We start from the raw sequence: 19,023 nt of genomic DNA on the forward strand, positions 1-19,023 counted from the left end.
CACAGCCACATAAACTTCAGGCAACACCACTGACAGGGGCATTTTAGACAGGAATTTCAGTGAAAACCAAGGGAGTGCACTAAAACCACGGGTAAGAGTGACCTCAAGCATTTGCCAAGCCACAGACAGCTGACTACATGTTCTGACAGCTGATGACCTCGGTCCATCTTCAAGCACTTGGTATGTTATTAGTCGTTGGCTGGTTACGAGGTCTAGGCAAGAGAATGCCGTGTATCATCCACACCATGACCTCTCTCTCTGAAGCCCTTGTTCCTACATGCATATACATGTTCATGTTGGGGCTCTCTCCAAGTCTATTATCTGACAATCACCATCACATTTTTTTCCCCTCCGATATACGTACTCACACCTGCAGATTTGATGCAGTCCTTCCCTTAACCAGGCTGCAAGATCAACAGACTGGAGAATGGATTTTATTGTCATTAATGGAGATTTACTGCATTTCATTTAAAATCATAACCAAACCTCACGTTTGTTCAGGATTTGGCTTGAGGCCACAATAGGGAAGCAAAGTCAATGCACTACAGCCAGAAGAAGAAGAGTAATTTTGTCTGTAAATGGTAAATGGTGCATTTATATAACGATTTTATCCAACGCGCTTCACATAGATCCATTCATACGCCGATGGCGGAGGTAACCATGCAATGCACCAACCTGCTCATCGGGAGCAATTAGGGGTTCAGCGTCTTGCTCAAGGACACTTCAACACTAACTCTGGGGGAGCCCGGGATCGAACTGGGAAGCCGCTTTACCCCTGAGCCACTGCCGCCCTGTCTATGATCTAAGAATGCACAGTAGATAACCACTATTCAGTATCATTACAAACATTCAAAGAAAAGTCAAATGCATTCAGACAGATGTACCGTTTGAACATTGTGTTTATTTTCACACCAGGCATTAACATAATTTATAAAGCTATTCTGTTCCACTGAATAATGTACAATAAAAAATAAAATGTTGTATGGGCAAATTAATCAAATTTGCAGAGCTCACACTTTAAGACGATTGATGTATTTGATTCTGTGTCTGCAAGCTTAACTAGATTAACGAGGGTATAATTTGGTATATAGTTTTTTTTCTATTATGTTCATACTAGTAAATGGAACTAGTAGACGGGATGAAAAAAATCTGACCAATGCATTCAATAATTTAAATTCAAGTCACAGTGGGTTATGCCATGGTTGCAGAAGTTTGCCGTCCTCTTGAGGCAAGAGACTGTCATTACAATTTTGCATGGCATGCTTAAAAATAAAGATGACATCGTAGGACATGTCTGTGGAAGTCCTTTAACACATAAAACTGTAAACAAATCATCAGAATTAGCTCCTGTAGAAGAGGAAGCTTTTTAAAATGTCAGTTTATATTATCTGCAATGATTTTATATATATATACACATTATTAGGCCCAACTGTCTGCCTTGAAGCTGCAATCCTTAAGTTTTATGTCCTCCTCTGATGGAGAGGTCACTGCAGCTCAGTGAAGGCCAGGTGAGATATCAGGCTTATGAGCTTCAGGCAAATAGGCAAAACACTCTTCCTTTCTTGCTAAAAACAGAATTCATTTAATACATTATTCAAAAAACATTATAGTATTCCAGTCTCTCAAGAGTTGGAGGTTACTGAAATTAATTCACCGCATGGATGACGCCAACCTCTTCTTTTTCTTTAAGAAAAAGACATGGATTTTATTGAGATCATAATTTTACAGAGGATGGGGAAGGGAAGGGTTCGGCGAGTGTCATACTTCCGTTTCTGTATCCGTTTCTGCTGAGTGTCCTGTGCCACTCGAATGCTGAGCTCCTCGTCTAGACGCTCCCATCCCTTTGCACCACCTTTGACTGCAGATAAAATGAACCGCCCACTGCCTTGTCGTTGACTTCGTGAACAGGTGTTCAGATCTTCTGGATATTCCTCAGGGGTGAGTGTGGAGATGTTGAGGATCTGAGTGAGGGGAGCATAGGTCTGTGGTGATACTTCAGCACCATGGACAGTGGCCTAGCCATTGGCCAGCCAATTGAAGGGAGGTACGTGCCAATCAGAGCCGTATCAGAGAGTTATGACACTAGCGTTGACTCTAGTGATGAGCGGGCGACCCGTAACCCGCGGGTCAACCCGCGGCGCGGGTGGTCGAGTCAGGATTTCAGAGGCAACTATGCGGGCTGCGGGTGAGCGGGTCAGCCGCTCTCACACGCAAAAAAAAAAAAAAAACTATTTTGAACAACATGCTTGTTTATTTAGCCCATGACAATGTTGTGCTACTGTAGACATTTAAAGCGACTTTGGGTACTTAAAAGAGCGCTACATAAATCTGAGCTATTATGATGATGATTATTACTTTTTACTTTTTTTCCCCACCGTGGGTCGCGGGGCGGGTTGAGCCATAGATTTATATATGGGTTCGCGGGGCGGGTTGAGGCGGGTTGGGTTCCGTGGCGGGGCGGGTCATGAAAAAACCCGACCCGCACATCACTAGTTGACCTCCATTGTAAGAATGGAATGTGGAAGTGCTCTGTCTATCTCAATGAGATAGCTCCAATGTTTGGAACTATAGCTCATAGCGGCCCGATTTGCGGCGAGATCATAGCGTGACGTTACTCTCTCTTCTACACTCTGGTGCCAATTCACCTATTCAATCAGCTTGAAGTGATATGGTCCCATCTCGGACCATACCACTGGTGTTCCACAGCCTCTAAGGGCACTGGCGTTTTAATTCAGCCTTACTTTCTGTTGACAACTTTGTGAAATATAGAGGAAGAAATGACCAGACTGCTGGTAAATACAAATGAAGGAATCAATCAAATCCAAATCATTTAAGGGTCCCATAGATTTCCTATAAATAAAGCGTACAACAAGTTTTAAAAAGGGGATCCAGCCTGATTCACTAAGTTCGGCTGATTTATCTTATTTTATCCGCCGAACGTAACGCAGTAGTCTGGATCCCAGGCTAGTAGTTCACCCCCAAAATGACTTTTTTCCTATCAATTACCCACCACATGAAGCCTTGAATTCATGGAGATTTATAAACTCCAAAACAACCAGTGTAATCAAAGGAGGACTGCTGCACTGTAGAGGTTATAAGTTATGAGTTATGTTTTAAATATAGTTTTGCTCTTGTTAAGCTTGGCCCCCTATTTACTTCAAACATCAGAAACAGAATCTCTCCCCCTTTAACTGCAGCTGCTTTCCATTGTGGTATGGAATAAATGTATAAGAGGTTACTATTCATTACATTTCTTAAAAGGAGGACAACATTTCTTAAAAGAGGACAATTATTGAGGTAAAATTTGTTTTAAGGGGCAATTTTGTTTGGTTCATTTAAACAAGTTTACCATCTCAGGTAATAGTAAATCCTATTTACTAACATAACGCTTAAAAGAAAAGATTTGTTATCTAAACATTTGAACCTTTTTCCCTTCTTTTTTTACCATAATATAACCAAAATCTGGAATCGATAAGCAGAATCGGAATTGATAAAATCCTAACGATACACATTGCTGTTAGAGAGTGCCTATAACGAAATCCAAAATAGCTGGAGTCATATAAATGCAATCTTGGTAGTCACCGTGTCTGGATGGAATTCCAGCCAAATTTGTAAGAGGATCTCATCATTGCTTACACTGTTTATCATCTGTGATAATATTGTTCTTTTACAGCATGTCACTGATGAATGTTTTAGGATGTGAACCCCTGGGAAGCTTTTTAAAAAACAAAGAAAAAACTACTTTAAAACATTTGGAAAAATATAATGTATCCTTCTACGCAGAAGACCAAGGCAGTACCATTCTACACTGAAGACTTTTCAACTTTATGGCATCAGGTAGGCAAGTAGTACTGCTTGAAGCTCATAAGCACAATATCCCCCCTGGCCAAGCAGGGATTCTCTCTTTGACAGAGTGGTTCAACTTTGGTCTCCTATGCAGGAGACTGGGGTTTTGAATCCCGGGTAGGATATGAAACTTACCCATTGCAGCTTTATTTAGCTCAGAGAGCTGTCGTGTCACCAAAGTCTTTGTTCCACCGTGCATACAAATCAAGAGTCTGTGGGTTGACGCTGGGTTTTATACGTTTCAAGGAATCTTCAAAGTCTTTGAGTCGGATGTTCCGCACCTGCACATACAAATAAACATAACCATGTTGTAACACATTTTGCACAAAGGCACAGTTATCAAAAAAAACATCAAGTGATTATACTATAATAATCCAGTTTGGATTTTTCATTTATGGTAGTCAACCACAGATTTAAACATAGCACTCTCTGATGAAGTATATAGGGCTTATGTGGTTTAATCCCCCAACTGTATTACAAAACATAATCTTAAAATCAATCAAATGTTTTGAGATTTGTATGCGTCTTTAAAAACAGTTGATGCCTCTGCTGTTGAGGTAGAATCCTGCCATGCATCTACGTATATTGAGGTTGAGTGCCGGCCCTCTCTTGACAGATATGTAGCCGTTTGTCATACCACAATAAATATCAACATGAATTCAATGACCTTATTGTTCTTACGCATAAATAGTATAATTTGGTATGTGCACTACCTGGATAGGCCTTGGTTTTTTGTTACATTTTGAGATTTTATCAGCTCACCTCACTAGCAGCCATGTTCCGGACTTGCGTTGGTCCCAATTCTGTGTTAAAGATTATTTTATTACTCAATAAGAAGCTGATTGACTACACAGAAGCCAAAATATAAGTATGAGTAAGCTAATATCAGCAACTAATTACAACTTACCCCTAATTGGCCCAAGTGCAGCATCTTTGGCTAATGAAGTCAGATCACTTCCTGAGTAACCCACAGTCACTCTGAAAATAAATGCCCAAGAATTAACACAAATTTAAAAATAAAGCATTATGACATACAATAGTAGTTACGTGCAATGTAGGACTGGAACTCACTTTGCTAAATGGCCCATCTCTTTTTCCTTAAGTGGATTCCCATGCTTTCCCAAAAGATTTTTGAGCAGCTTGAATCTTGTCTGAGAATGAGAAAACCACACCATATGAATTATTAAGTCAAACATCTTGCACCTTTCAGATTTCAAAGGTAATCAAAGACACACTGAAATAACTGCACATTTCATCAGTAATATCAAAACACTCCTCGGTCTATTCTACGCCATAGTTACCTCCTCATTTGGTAAAGCCACATAGATTCTCTTTGCAAAGCGCCTGTAAGATAAACAGAAAATGATGAACCACACTGAAGTCCCATGCACAGAAATTAACACTGAGGGGCAAATTAGATACGGATAGTGGCCGCTGATAACACCATAAATTGCGCATCAGCGGCATGAACCACTTTCTGCCCTGTCTTAAGGTCACGAGTGCAATTTGCCCTTGTTTTTTCATGTTTTGTCGATTGCATTTATCCATGTGGCAAATTATAAATGGTGGCTTTGCAACGCACTACTTATTTATGTGCTGCTGATGCCCCTTTGAGTTTGACCATCACCGAGGAGTTTGTGGAGCAGGTGCCGAGGTACAGGGTCCCCACACATTTTTAGCAATGAATTTCCAAAACTTTTCCAAAACTTTTCCAGAATATTTAGCCCAATTTCCAGGCCTATATAACAATCATTCGGCGCAATAATGTGTCTCTTACTCCTATGTAGAATGCCCAAAGATAGGCAGTGTAGCAAAAATAAAGTTTGAGACATACATTAGGCTGCCGTCACACAGCCCGTTCGGCGAAAAACTACTTATGTTACATATTTCGTGTAATATTATTCATGTTTATGAAAATGTTTTGTTTTAACAAAATCAATAGCCAAAAACAATGCATAGCCAAATATTTTTCCAGGACCCTTGATAAATTCCAGGACCTTTGATGATGTTTGATCAATTTCAAACCTTTTCCAGTACTGGATTTTTTTTTTTTTAATTTCAAAATATTTCCAGGAATTTCATGACCGTGGGGACCCTGGAGGTATTATGTAGGCTTATAATAAGCCTGAAAATGGCCAATTCTAGTGTAGTAATCAAAACGCATACTTTTATTAGAGCCAATGGACTCAACCACTGGCAAGTTGACGGTCTTTTGTCCAGAAATAATATTTGACAATGGCTGACCCTCCACACTAATGTCTGCTGGTTGAGCAGATGGACTTTCAATTTGCGTTACAAAAAGTGCTTGAATTGGGCCAGTACTCATTGGTACAGGGTGCATTTCACCTTTTGTGGATGCTGCGAGAATTACATGGTTTATTTTGTTGTTATCTGTACAGGTTTTAGCGGCCGCAAAAGCTGTGCAATCATTTTGTGAATTCACCCCTGAATAACTGCTTGTACCTGAGTACTGCTTCATCAAGCTCCTGAGGCCTGTTAGTGGCTCCCATTACCAACACTCTCTGATCTCCTTCTGACTGTACCTGAAACCAAGAAGATCTCTCATGAAAGCATGGCATAAGTCACTAGTAAAATTAACACAAAGCTCCTGACAAAAATGTGACTAATGCACACAGAGTTCTATAGACCAATTATTTGTTCACAAACATTGAGACTGGACGCACAGGTGACTGTTTCATGTAATCAATTCCCAACAGATCCCCAAACCTGCTGTTTTGGGGTGAGCTTGTTTCAGTTCATTCAACCTCCTCTGTGTGTAGGCTAGTGGGGTGCGCCCTGGCGACACATATATACTTCATCGCGCAACGGTATTGCGCACCGAGAACAGCTGACATACAAGCTCACAACCGCGTCACGGATGCGACCGCTGTGAGCTTGGAGATCTGCTATTCTCGGCCGTTCTCTGCGCGCAACACCTTCGCGGGACGGAGCATAAATTAGTCTTGACGGCCTGCAGCTGCGCGAGCCAAGCAGGTTCTGGTGCCATGATCATAGAGCGCTCCCTCCGTTCTTATGACAGCCACTGGAGGTGGAGTTTTGAGGACAACTGCTTTGAATTGTTATTATTGTTTACACACAACAGAAACCAAGGATTATATATTTCAAGAGCGAGAGATCACAGTAAAAATCCTAAGCATTCTTCCTCCACACTGGGAGAAAAACAGCATCTGAAAGTTTGATGGGATGCATTTTTACACGTGAGACTGTGACCACTTTTACATTGCATCTTATGAGCGGTGGGGTTCTTTTGCTGCCGACCTGCGCGCGCATACTGTTTCGTATCAGTGTGACGTCGTCTGTTAAGGCGTCTATGTAAAGCCTCAGCAAAATGGCTGCCGTGTGGATAATGGTCAACGGATGGCAAATGTGTTACTGTTCTTACCCCATCAAACTCAATGAGGAACTCGGTTTTTAATCGACGACTAGCGTCATGTTCTCCTTCCCTTCTTTCACAAAGCAGGCTGTCGATTTCATCTGGATGAATATTTCAGAGAAAAAACAATAAGAGATATAAATTAGTTGATATTTCATTATCCTCACTTTTTTTTTCTCCCCAAATAAGTCGTTATGGCAATTAGTCCTTCCACACACACATTTCTGTGTTGTCACTGCTGTTGACACTTGCCAGTGAGGAGCCCCCACCGGGAGGACGTAGAGCCGTCGTTCTACTCCTCCCGCCCAACACTCCCTGCTGACAGGTGCCGCCACAGCCCGTAGGAATACATGCAGAGACACCCTCCTCGCCCGGCTTCCCTCTCCCGAATACGGGCCAATTGTATACATATAGATGCTCGACAAAGCCAGATGCACCACGGTGGATTCGAACCCACAACCTCCGCGGTGGTGGGCAGATACACAGCGCCACCCTTCAAAAAATATATTTTTTTAAAAGCATAAAGAACATGTTTTGTTAGACTTTGTACACTACTAACCAATAAAGATGATCGAAGGCTGTAATTCCCTGGCAACAGCGAACAGAGCTCGGACAAGCTTCTCACCCTCTCCCACCTGTGGTGGCGACAGCAAGACCAGACAATTATGACTTTTGTCCCCTACCTTTGACAGTACATGAAGCCTACTGTGGGGTCCTACATACAAAACCTACACTTCAAGTGTAAACTTACATATTTTGAGGTCAGACTGGCAGCACTGATGTTGAAGAATGTAGCCTTCGACTCCACTGCAACTGCTTTCGCCTGGTTAAAAGGAAAAGACAAGGCAATCAAGGGCATGACACCCCGTTACTCCAGGATAAGATCCACCCATATGCACACAATTAGATCAGCTAACAAATTATGTCTGTCCTTCCCTACAACATGCTGGACATCGCTCCAAGCGACCTAGACTCTCTCCTGGCTCCCAAACTGTGGAATGACCTCTCCCCCTCTGTAAAGATCGCAGACTGAAAATTCACCTCTTCAGACTCCACCTCACTCCTAGTATCCCTTCTTGTTGCCTATTTTGTCATAGATGCTAAATATACTATGCAGATGAGATACTCTGGATAAGAACATCTGCCATGTGCCTAAATTGTAAATACGCAATGGCTGTACATTTCAGTTTGATGTACCCAGTTAAAAGCGCTACCACGCACAATAACACATTTTGATCTGTATTAAATTGCTATTTTGAGCTGGAAATAACTTACCAACATGGTCTTCCCATTTCCTGGAGGACCAAATAAAAGCAACCCACGTGCTGGACTTCTCAGGCCAGTAAACAGCTAAAGTGTCAACATAAAGAACAAGAACACTGAATTAGCTTAATCTTTTTTGTTGTGGTACAAATGACACCAGAAATTTTAAATATCTCTTTCTCTTCTTTAAGTGATTACCTCTGGTCTTATTGAAGGAAGGATGACGATCTCCTGGAGGGCTTGCTTGGCCAGATCCTGCCCAGCAACGTCTTCAAAACTAACAGCTGCACCACTGGGGTGAAAAAAGGGCAAAAAAGAAAGAAACACTATATAGAGTAGCTGCAATTTGTTGTTGCTGTGAATGCTGACAGTTTCACTGTCAGTACAATGAAACCCTGTTAAATGTGGTAAGAAGAGTCTCCCCCATAAATACCTGTCAACAATTTCATTAAGAATCAAGTTGGCCATTTTGCTGTCCACATTCTTAAAGTTTTTCATGTCCGTCTTTCTGGGCTGCTTCACAGCTGAAGGTTTTCCATTTTGCACTTTTCCCACTCTTGGTGTAACCTTGAGAGGAATATTAACACACATTTAAATCCATGACCTACCAAAAGCAATTTGACAGTATATGCAGCTACACAGCTGATGGCTTTAAAAAAAAACTCACCTTAACATCACAGGATCTGGGAGCTGGTCTGAAAGTAGTGGAGGGTTTTGATGCACCACCTGCTCCAGTCTGGCTTTTTAGTCCAGGCTTTGACTTGGGTGGGAGTTCATTTGAGACATTCTGAGGAATCCTTTTAGATGCCAGTGTAGCTTCTGTGAAAGGAGATACGTTTTAATATTGGGGCAGCACTCTTTCAGAAATCATTAATTAATTCAATCTTTATTTAATCTTGAATAACTGTTTGAGGAGAAGCCCTCATTTGCAATGGCGTTCCTATTTTGGGTATGTCATTTTAAAAATGACGAAAATGTTCACAAATGGCCTTGCAATGCAACGCGTTGAGCCTGTAGAGCGACTATTTTCACCGTGCTACACCATTATACCAAAGTATAAAATAGGGCTTAAATTGTTAATAAGCAAAACAGTTAAAAAAGGAATAAATAATGGATTTTATTTATAACGCACATTTACAAGAAATCTCAAAGTGCTTACAGAAGGCAATTGCATTTGAATTGAATAAACATGTAAAACCGATAAAAAAGTTAAAAAAGGTGTAAACATACAAATCAACAACTAATTCAGTTAAAACAATTACAGTCCTGTAAGACGATTTTCTATCATAATCCTAAAATGTCCAGACGGGACAAGAAAATTCAGTTTTAAGTCACGGTGCAGGAGATTCCAAGAACACTGAACAGAGTCTAGTCTTACCATCAGTCCTGGCATAACTGAGGCACCAAGAGAACCAGCCACTCACTGGAGCATCGTAAAAAGTGGACCAGACTGAGTTCCAATGCAACATAGCAGTAATATACTGTAATAGGATGTAACTTTCCAACTAGGGCTTCAGAGATATACAGATACCAGTGACCAGTGCATCTCTCAAACAGAGAGGACCAACCAACCTTATAAAGTCCTAAAAATCCTCATAAAGGATACAGTGGCGACTCTGGCGAGTTTTAAAGCTATCATCAGTAACAAACGTACAGTAGGTATGGAGGAAGGCAGCAGTATGTCTATAGCTTACAATCAGTAGTAAAGTTGATTGGACAATCCTCTCCCTACACAATAAGGGACAGCTAAATGTATTTCTACATAAAAAGTCAAAATTTTATCATAACTTACCAGCAAGATTCCTGATGTTATAATTACATGTTAAGTTGTCATCATGCCAGATGCCATGATCTGGCTTATCATAATTTATATCATTATCATACTGAAAATGTAGGTCCGCTATTGCATCAATGGAACCTAGATCAGCAATAGGGGGTCTGTATACTCTTACAACAACCACAGATGTAGGTCCCATCTTAATCCTCATAACAGGACTTTTAAAACGTTTTGGTCTGGTGACAGCATCCTGAACTTTCACAGAAATGGGATTAACATAAATAACAGCCCCCTTCCAGCTCTTTCCCCTCTACACATCGAAGGCCATTACGTTTATAACAAAGGGATTCTACTGTTGCGCCTCAGCCTTAAACGGCCAGTCCGGTGCGTCACAAGGGTAGGGACAATAGATGCATAAGAGAAGAACGCTGGAGCAGCACGGACAATTTAAGCCTTTTATTGATACAGTGCAAGTAAAAGATTGACTGACGTTTCGGTCTTTCGACCTTCCTCAGAGTGCCATTAAGTTTCTCTTATGCCATTACGTTTATGTTCGAGTGACTGATTAAGTACAGTACACTTCAAATAGTGAATACGGAATCTATCAGGTAGGTATCATCAAAGGGTTGTGTATTGTTCACCTAGGCTTAGTTGATGAATAAAGGGGTCAATTCAGAAATACTTACTAATGTATTTGGAGATGTCAGTGTGGGACTTACAATGTGTCACGAGGTGAAGGCTTTGCAGGAATGTAGTGTGAGTTCGATGTTCATACATAAAATACAAGATCCTTCATGATTTGGATGGAGACAATCGTGTTTGTGGAGATCCATCATTGCAGAATGTGGTGAATAAATCACTATTGTACCTCACCCTAAGGTCCAAAAGTGATTGATTTCTGACAGAATACCCCAGGGAGGCCTAGGCCGTGGCGTCGCGGTCTAGGCACCCTGGTTGAAAATCCTTAATAGCAGCGTGCCGCGGGTTCGCGTCCCGTTCCCGACGGCCTTTGCTGCATGTCTTCCCCCATCTCTCTCCCCATTCTTCCTGTCGTCATACTTTCACTGTCCCTCTCCAATAAAGCAATAAAATGCCAAAACAAATCTTAAAAAAAAAAAAAGAATACCCCAGGGATATCATTTGACATAAGGTAGGTAAACACAGTCAGCAGCACGGGTCTTCATCACTGTCAACTGGTTATTCACAACTCAACACTTCTTTTAGCCCATTAAGACCTGAGGCTGATTCTACAAAATGTCTTCTAAATCTAAATCCTAGCAGTTTTTTTTTCTTAAACTATGGTGCTACAGTATATCAGTGGTTCTCAAACTTTTTCATGTCAAGGACCCCCAAAATGATATGTATTAAGATGGCCCGTGGCCATCATGCTCACTTACCCAAGAGTGCAAGTCTTTCTTTTGCCATGGTGAGATTAGTCACCATTTTATCTTGAAGTCTCTTTGACCGATCATATTGCTCTCCTAAAAATAAAACACAGAGCAACGGTCACATGAGAGCAGCTCTACCACAGAGACACTACTCACTGATGTGTCTAGCTGCATCATTGATTATCATTCATACTGCATCATCATACATCACCTTGTCCTGTGACCTCAACTGCAATACCCCGGTCAAGCTCAGCAATGCCTTTCTTGTACCACTGGACAGCATCTTCCTTCACACCTGCCATGATTCCACAGAGCATGTTATGACAGTAGCGATTGAATAAAACATAACATGACACTGTAAGACAGGGGTCTTCAATGTTTTTCAGGCCAAGGACCCCCTAGCTGAGAGAAGATGAAGCAGGGACCCCCCACTACATATTGTAAAAAATTGGTTTGCAGATTAAACTTTTTAATAGTTCATTGGATGCATTCTAATGTGTATTTTCAGATAGTTAACCTTTTAAACCCTCAATATTTAGTCAACTTGACCGTTGGCTCTGTACTTTGTCTGCTCTTTTTCCCCTCTACATCAACTCCCTGAAAATAGCCGATCTACAAGCTCATAACGCCTCACGCTGCGAGGTGTTGTGAGCTTGTAGATCTGCTATTTTTGGCTGACGTTCTCCATCACACAAGGATTTGGCGGACCCCCTGTAGTAACTCTGAGGTCCCGGACCCCCTGTTGAAGACCCCTGCTGTAAGAGATTCTCTCTTTCTTTTGTGGTGGATAAACAGCACTCATAATAACACTGTTGTGCTATATTTTATGTTTATGTGCCACTGTAGGTGTAGTGATGTAGCTTTTGTCAAGCTACCAGCTGCATGGAGAATAAAGAAAGCTACGTCATTCTGACAGTAATGTAGCCAGTGGTGTAGAGTAACCAAGTAGATTTACTCAAGCACTGTACTTAAGTACATTGTTGAGGTATTTCTGGGTTATTTCCAAATTCCTGTACTTTTACTTCTACTCCACTACATCTCAGAGGCAAATATTGTCCTTTTACTCCACTACAATTATTTGAAAACTTTGGTTACTTTGTAGATTTTGATTATTATTACAAAACATACATTAACCACTTCAGCCCTATATACATTTCGGCCATTTGAAAATATGAAAAAGATTGAAAAAGATTTTCATACATTTGGAAACTTGTGACCAGGGGTCATCAACATGTCCGTACACGGACAAACATGTCCGTGGGAAGACATATCTATGTCCGTGGCACATTTTCTATTTTGAAAAAATAAATAAAAATTGAGGTACAGCCAAGATATATTTTCTTCATTATAATGTAGAAACATATAAATGCGTTTGAATAACTTTGGTGACTCGTAAAGTAACATGCTCATTACATGAGTTGCAGGAGATTTTTAGTAGGCCTATTGCACATGGTACCTGTACACACAATTGTATCAGGTGAAGACAACAAGACAGCTAAAGGAAATGATTGCCAATAGCTGCCTCAATTCTGTGAAAATAGCAAAATGTGCTTTAAAAAAAAGGTAATATTACCAGAATCACACAGGCCTACCCCTAAATATATAATGGACTCCTGATGTGCCATATTGTCTATTCCACAGCACTACACATTTTAAAACAAGCCACTTATCAAATAAATGAATCAAATATTATTTGGGGGGGAAAGCCGATCTACAAGCTGGATTATTATTATCCAAATCAATCAATCACAGCATGTTGTGAATGTGAGCTTGTAGATCAATCATTTTCAAATCTTTTTAGCCTATAAAGACATGCCCAAAATTGGGATGTCAGGGTCAAAGTGGTAGCTATACTTTCGAAAACCTGGACACTGGGAAGTTATCCACTGTATACTGGCAGGTGGCAGTCCTGAGACAGGCATTAAATGTGGCATGGTCCAAGTATGTTCCATGTTTGGGATTTCAATAATTGACTAAATAATAACACTCCACAATCATAATCCATGGAAACCCTCCATCCACAGCCTAGGACCTCCTCCAACCTAAAAATTAGCTCACGTCTGATCAAAGTTAGGTGCCTTCACATTAAACTATTGTGACACTGCATTCAATTAAAATCCTGGCATGCCCTTCATTAATCACTCATCATATACACATCCTTTTTGTCTCTCAAGTTTCCTTGTTCCAGTGTTCCATTGGCATTTTATCCTTGACGTTTCCATGAGAAGCATTTAATATGTACTTATTATGTCTAATAAATCAAAACAAATCAAGTGTAGCTTGCAGGGGGTGTCTTTTTCCATTGTTACATGTGCATGCCTTGAACTTTCTCATCAACAGAGAATACCTGATCACCTTAATGGAATCCATTAGCTACCATACCTTGCCGTGGTTTAGCTGGTAGAACTTGATCTCCTTCTGTCCTCAAGTAACACTGTCTTTTGAAAAGCCAGCAATCTCTATATTAGGCATATGATGTATAATACGCACCCACTCACCATTGCAGCTAAGTGGCCCTTTTGAGGTTGAAGCACTGTCTATACTGATGAGACTCAATTATTATTATCCAAAAATTATTAGGATTGGATCTGTTGATGGTTAAGTGGCTCAGTAGTTAATGCAGACATACTATTGTTTTAAAATGTGCAGCACATTGGAATAGACCCTATGGCTATGACACATTATGAGTGCATTAGTATACATTTAGGGCTAGGCCACTGTGTTTTTGGTAAGATGATTATTTTGCAGGTCCGTGGCAAAAACGAAATATTAATGAAAATGTCCATCACAAGTTGCCATGGTGATGACCCCTGCTTGTGACAACAATGGGACATTCTTCTGCATGATGAGTACTTTCTACTTTTGGGCACTTTAAGTACATTTTGATACCAATATGATCATTCTGACAGTAGTGTGTATATCAACAAAGCAATAGGTGGTCAGTGACTTTGACCAGTTTCACTTTCAAAACCTTGTGCATGTGTCACACAAACAGAATGCGATGCGTTTTGTTGATCTAAAACGTTTTTCCATATAGTCCTATCCACAAATCCGCCATTTAACTTCCTCAATCCACATGATCAAACCCATTGGGTGTGCCGCATTCTGTTTGTGTGACATGCACATGATGCAACGGTTTTGAAAGTGAAACTGGTCAAAGTCACTATTAGCCACCTACTATCGCTATCAACAACAAGTTTAGCTACTTAAACCAACCTTACTGCCAGACAATGACATAACATGTAATGAACAACAACATGTATCATCAACAGATAATGAGCAATGCACCTCCAACATCTTCATCGATCCTCAGTGCCTCAGAAATGCATTCGAACGCCTTCTTGTGATGACTTTTAATAACTTCACCGTTGTCTCTGCTCCTGTTTGTTGTTGTGGCCGACATGGCTCTCTCTAGAAGAAAGCACAGCTGAGTCAGCACGGGGCTGTTAATGAAGACACACAGCTGAGAGGACGTTGATTATACACACTATTAAGGCCAGCTTAAAACCCAAGAGCCAGCCTGACCGATACTATTAAATAAATGCTGAAATGTTTACAGGGAACCTCAGGGAAGACCAAAATATTACTGCGCTCGTGCTGATCAATAGTTCCGGTGGGCGGGGCACAGTCATTGTTGCCAGATTTGTGTGAGAGAAATAAGCAGCCAGGTCTAGGAAAACAAGACCTAAAGAAGCAACTAGGCCACATGAGCGCTTAAACCTATTGCATTGGCGATTTGAAAATAGTCGATCTACAAGCTCACAACGCGTCACAATTTTTACAAGCAACTTTACAGAAAAAAAGAAGCCCAAAGTCGCTTATAATAAGCCGACATGGCAACAATGGTGGCGTGTGTTTAGGTGTTTTTTACGCGAGATGTGTTGTTCCCCTGAAACCGCTGTGAAACTGATTGCTGCCCCCTACTGTCACCAGTAGGTAATCATCATCTACACAAGACAGTCCATAATAGTCTCGATTAGAAAGTGGGGTCCACGCGCATAGGGTGAATTCTTTTTTTGACACCTTGTTTTTCTTAATCATTGAAGTGTGTATTTTAAGATTCTGCCAGGTAACAGGCTGAAAAAATGCCCCATGGTGTTCATTTTAACCCTTTATTACACATATCCCGAACCCAAACCAGAAAATGGAAATTAAAAGAGCACAACTTTTGAAGGAAACCACATACAGAGACAAATTATTATTTCCCCCAAACAATTTGGACCCAATGAATTCAATAATAAAGAGGTTATTATTCAGATTTAAGTATCTTGACTCTATTACGGAACATAAACCGCAAAAACAAAGCGGAAAATGTTCAGATCACATATATAATTCAGTTTTCTTCAATCCTTGAAGATGTATTTTAAGATTCTGCCAGGTACCAGGCTGAAATAATGTCCCATGGGGTTAATTTTTAACACTATCTTACACATATTCCCCCAAAATGGAAAGAATTGCAAATAGCTAATCTTAGGAAGTGTAAAACATACAGAGACAAATTAACAAATGTTTCCATTTGTGTGTGTGTGTGTGTGTGTGTGTGTGTGTGTGTGTGTGTGTGTGTGTGTGTGTGTGTGTGTGTGTGTGTGTGTGTGCGTGTGCGTGTGCGTGTGCGTGTGCGTGTGCGTGTGTGTGTGCGTGTTCGTGTTGCATTTCCCAGTAGGCTATGAAGGCTTACTTTGTGGCTCCTAGAATCTACAAGAGAAAACTTTCAACGATCAGGCTCCTCTCCTGTGGAACAATCTTCGAGGTTTCATTGGTCCAGGAGGCAGACAACCTAAGTTTAAGAGCAGGCTTAAAACTTTCCTTCCATTTGGGGAACAACAAGCACCATCATCATCCATAGTCTCTAATATTGTTAAAGGCAGTGCAGTGCCACGTTTGATTACCTCATTAACAAATGACATGACCTGCCTGGTGAACAAACAGGTATGGAATGCCCTTCCACAGGTCTTGAGAGGTGCAGCCTCAGTGGACATTTTTAAGAACCACTTAAAAACACTACTGTTTAAACAAGCATTTGTGGTATGTCTTAGATTTTTAGTCAGAGTTGTTCAGTCTTTCTGATAAAGAGTAGCCAGAGTAGTTTCTTTGACAGCTGGAGTTTTATGCAAAACAAGATATCATTAGCAATGCTATATTAATGTGGTTCAATACTTAAGCATGTTGAATAGCCTGTATTGGTTGTCTCTTGGCCTGTTATGGTATTATAGTCATATAATATAATAATAATTGTCTTTAGAATTTAAACGCAACTCCATCGGCGGTCCCTTGAGGGAAGTATGACTGTCCTCTCCCTTTATTGAGGACGCCTGTGTTTAGGGGAGACTGGTGCACGGACAACCACCAAACGGTCCTGGACAGATCTGGGTCAGGATCCAGTGGCATTGAGTCCAGATGACCGGGGGCCCTTTTCTGCTGCAGCCTTCATCTGCCATCCCAGCTGTTGTGATGCTCCCCTAAAGTCAGCCATCATCCTCCGCCTGTCCCACCACTGAGGTCTTGGTTAGATGGCTCAGGATCTGAGGGCTACACAAGCTTCACCACAACAGTGTCGCTGCAGTAGGACAGTAGGGACGCGGCAGCAGGGGGCGTGGACCCGATGGGAGGAGGCAGCTGACCGGAAGAAATCGTGGACAGAGCTATGGAGATCTGAGCCACTCCGGATCAAGTTCCTCATTCAGTCGGTGTACGATGTCCTCCCAAGCCCGTCCAACCTCTGGGGCTTGGCCAAGACTCCGCTATGCCCTCTCTGCCAGAGAGGAGGATCGCTGGAGCACATCCTGAGCTGCTGCCCAAGGGCACTAGGAGACGGGCGTTACCGCTGGCGCCATGACCAAGTGCTGCGGGTCATCGCAGAGATCATCAGCACAGGGATCTCCACCAGCAAACACCAACAACCAACAATGCAGTCCATCGCCTTGGTTAGGGCTGGGAGACAGCTCAAATTCCCGGAGAACATCACAGCGACCACACTCAGGCCGGACATGGTCCTGCTGTCAGAAACAACAAGGCAAGTGGTCCTGCTGGAGTTGACTGTTCCCTGGAAGACCGGATGGAGGAGGCCTTTGAGAGGAAGAGGGCCAAGTATGAGGAGCTGGCAGGCGAATGCCGAAGCAGGAGATGGAGGACCCGATGCAACCCCATTGAGGTTGGATGCAGAGGATTCGTCGGCCAGTCTCTCATCAGGGCACTCAAGATGCTGGGAGTGAAGGGACTGCACAAAAGTATATATATACATATGTGCGTGCGTGCGTGCGTGCGTGCGTGCGTGCGTGCGTGCGTGCGTGCGTGCGTGCGTGCGTGAGTGGTAGATGCCTCAGGATCTGAGGGCTACACAAGTTTCACCACAACAGGGTGACAATTCACAGAGAAGACTCACACCCCAGATAAGAACAACTTATAATAACCCCACCTCGATCAGTGATCAGACTCTCGGCTTGATTGATTCTCTGATTTGCCTATCAGACCCTCAGCCTGACCTGGCAGATTGCCATAGCAACCAGATACAGGAAGTCTGACCTCTTTATCACATGACCGAGGTTGGGAGGTTGGGAGGTTGGGACTAGATTTTAGGGCCGCAAAGCAAAGCGGGGAGGAGAGTAGAGGAGAGGAGCCGAGAGGAGAGGAGAGGCCAGAGCGGCCGGACTTCGCATGACGTGTGTGCAGAGTGACTAGGCCAGCAAAGGTCGCCGTCCTGGTTCATAAATATCTCTTACAGAGCCATGCCAACCTCGGGTCGGGCCTAGATGTGAGGGCCGCGAAGCACATAAATTGTGGAAATTGGCATATAAAAAATAACATGCCTTCATCTGGTAGCTTTCCAGTCTATCAACAGTGTTATTCTGTATTTATTCTTTAAATCTTTCTCTCAGCCCCTACCCCTCTCGCATGCACGCACCACACACCCACGCACGGGCAGTTGGGCATATACTGATGACATCAGGGATCTCCATGTATGGGAATAAAAGGGACAAGGACAGAGATCTCCATATGTGGTCAAGGACTGACTAGCCTCGGAAACCCATGCATTTTTTTTTTTTGTTTCAAAAGAAAAAAAGCCTGGGAGAACCTTGCAGGAACGCTGGTCTTAGGACCTTGTTATCTCCTAACCAATCAGAGTGCTCCAAACCCTCAAGACCATCGATTGGGCTCGTTCTTTCAGTCTAAGGACTGACAGACACACAGATCTCCATATATGGGCATATCAGTCACATGGCGGTGGCATTTAGGTGTTGCAGCTAGATGTGAGGGCCATCTAGCAGCCTGAACTTCAATTGAGAGCATATATGTCAACAATATCCCTCTGTTCTGTGTGTAGTAGACCATAAGACCAACTACATCTGCTGATCTCC

General features: G+C 42.1%; 1 protein-coding gene and 1 long non-coding RNA gene across 3 annotated transcripts; one reads left to right on the top strand and one right to left on the bottom strand.

Annotated features, from left to right (window-relative positions):
- Window positions 1-881: 881 nt before the first annotated feature.
- Window positions 882-15,273, bottom strand: LOC311058944 (spastin-like). Of its 2 annotated transcripts, XM_084076501.1 has the most exons (18): window positions 15,233-15,273; window positions 14,957-15,079; window positions 11,880-11,963; window positions 11,678-11,761; window positions 9,171-9,322; window positions 8,937-9,070; window positions 8,702-8,795; window positions 8,516-8,590; window positions 7,992-8,063; window positions 7,800-7,875; window positions 7,250-7,341; window positions 6,310-6,389; window positions 5,148-5,190; window positions 4,918-4,997; window positions 4,754-4,824; window positions 4,609-4,649; window positions 3,982-4,127; window positions 882-1,961 (listed from the first exon to the last, which is right to left on the bottom strand). In XM_084076501.1, the coding sequence occupies exons 2-17, from the start codon at window positions 15,069-15,071 to the stop codon at window positions 4,002-4,004; spliced, it is 1,419 nt and encodes a 472-aa protein (XP_083932627.1). In that variant the 5' UTR covers window positions 15,072-15,079; window positions 15,233-15,273; the 3' UTR covers window positions 882-1,961; window positions 3,982-4,001. The 2 variants fall into 2 exon arrangements, with proteins under 2 accessions (XP_083932627.1, XP_083932626.1); XM_084076500.1 differs by having other exon boundaries at window positions 14,957-15,268.
- On the top strand, window positions 1,934-7,342 carry LOC311058945. The gene is made up of 2 exons (XR_014602105.1): window positions 1,934-2,048; window positions 6,483-7,342. It is a non-coding gene; the product is annotated as an uncharacterized lncRNA (long non-coding RNA).
- Window positions 15,274-19,023: the final 3,750 nt, after the last annotated feature.

Source organism: Gymnoscopelus microlampas (genome assembly GCF_963454915.1).
Source record: "Gymnoscopelus microlampas genome assembly, chromosome: 13".
Taxonomy (NCBI): Eukaryota; Metazoa; Chordata; class Actinopteri; order Myctophiformes; family Myctophidae; genus Gymnoscopelus; species Gymnoscopelus microlampas.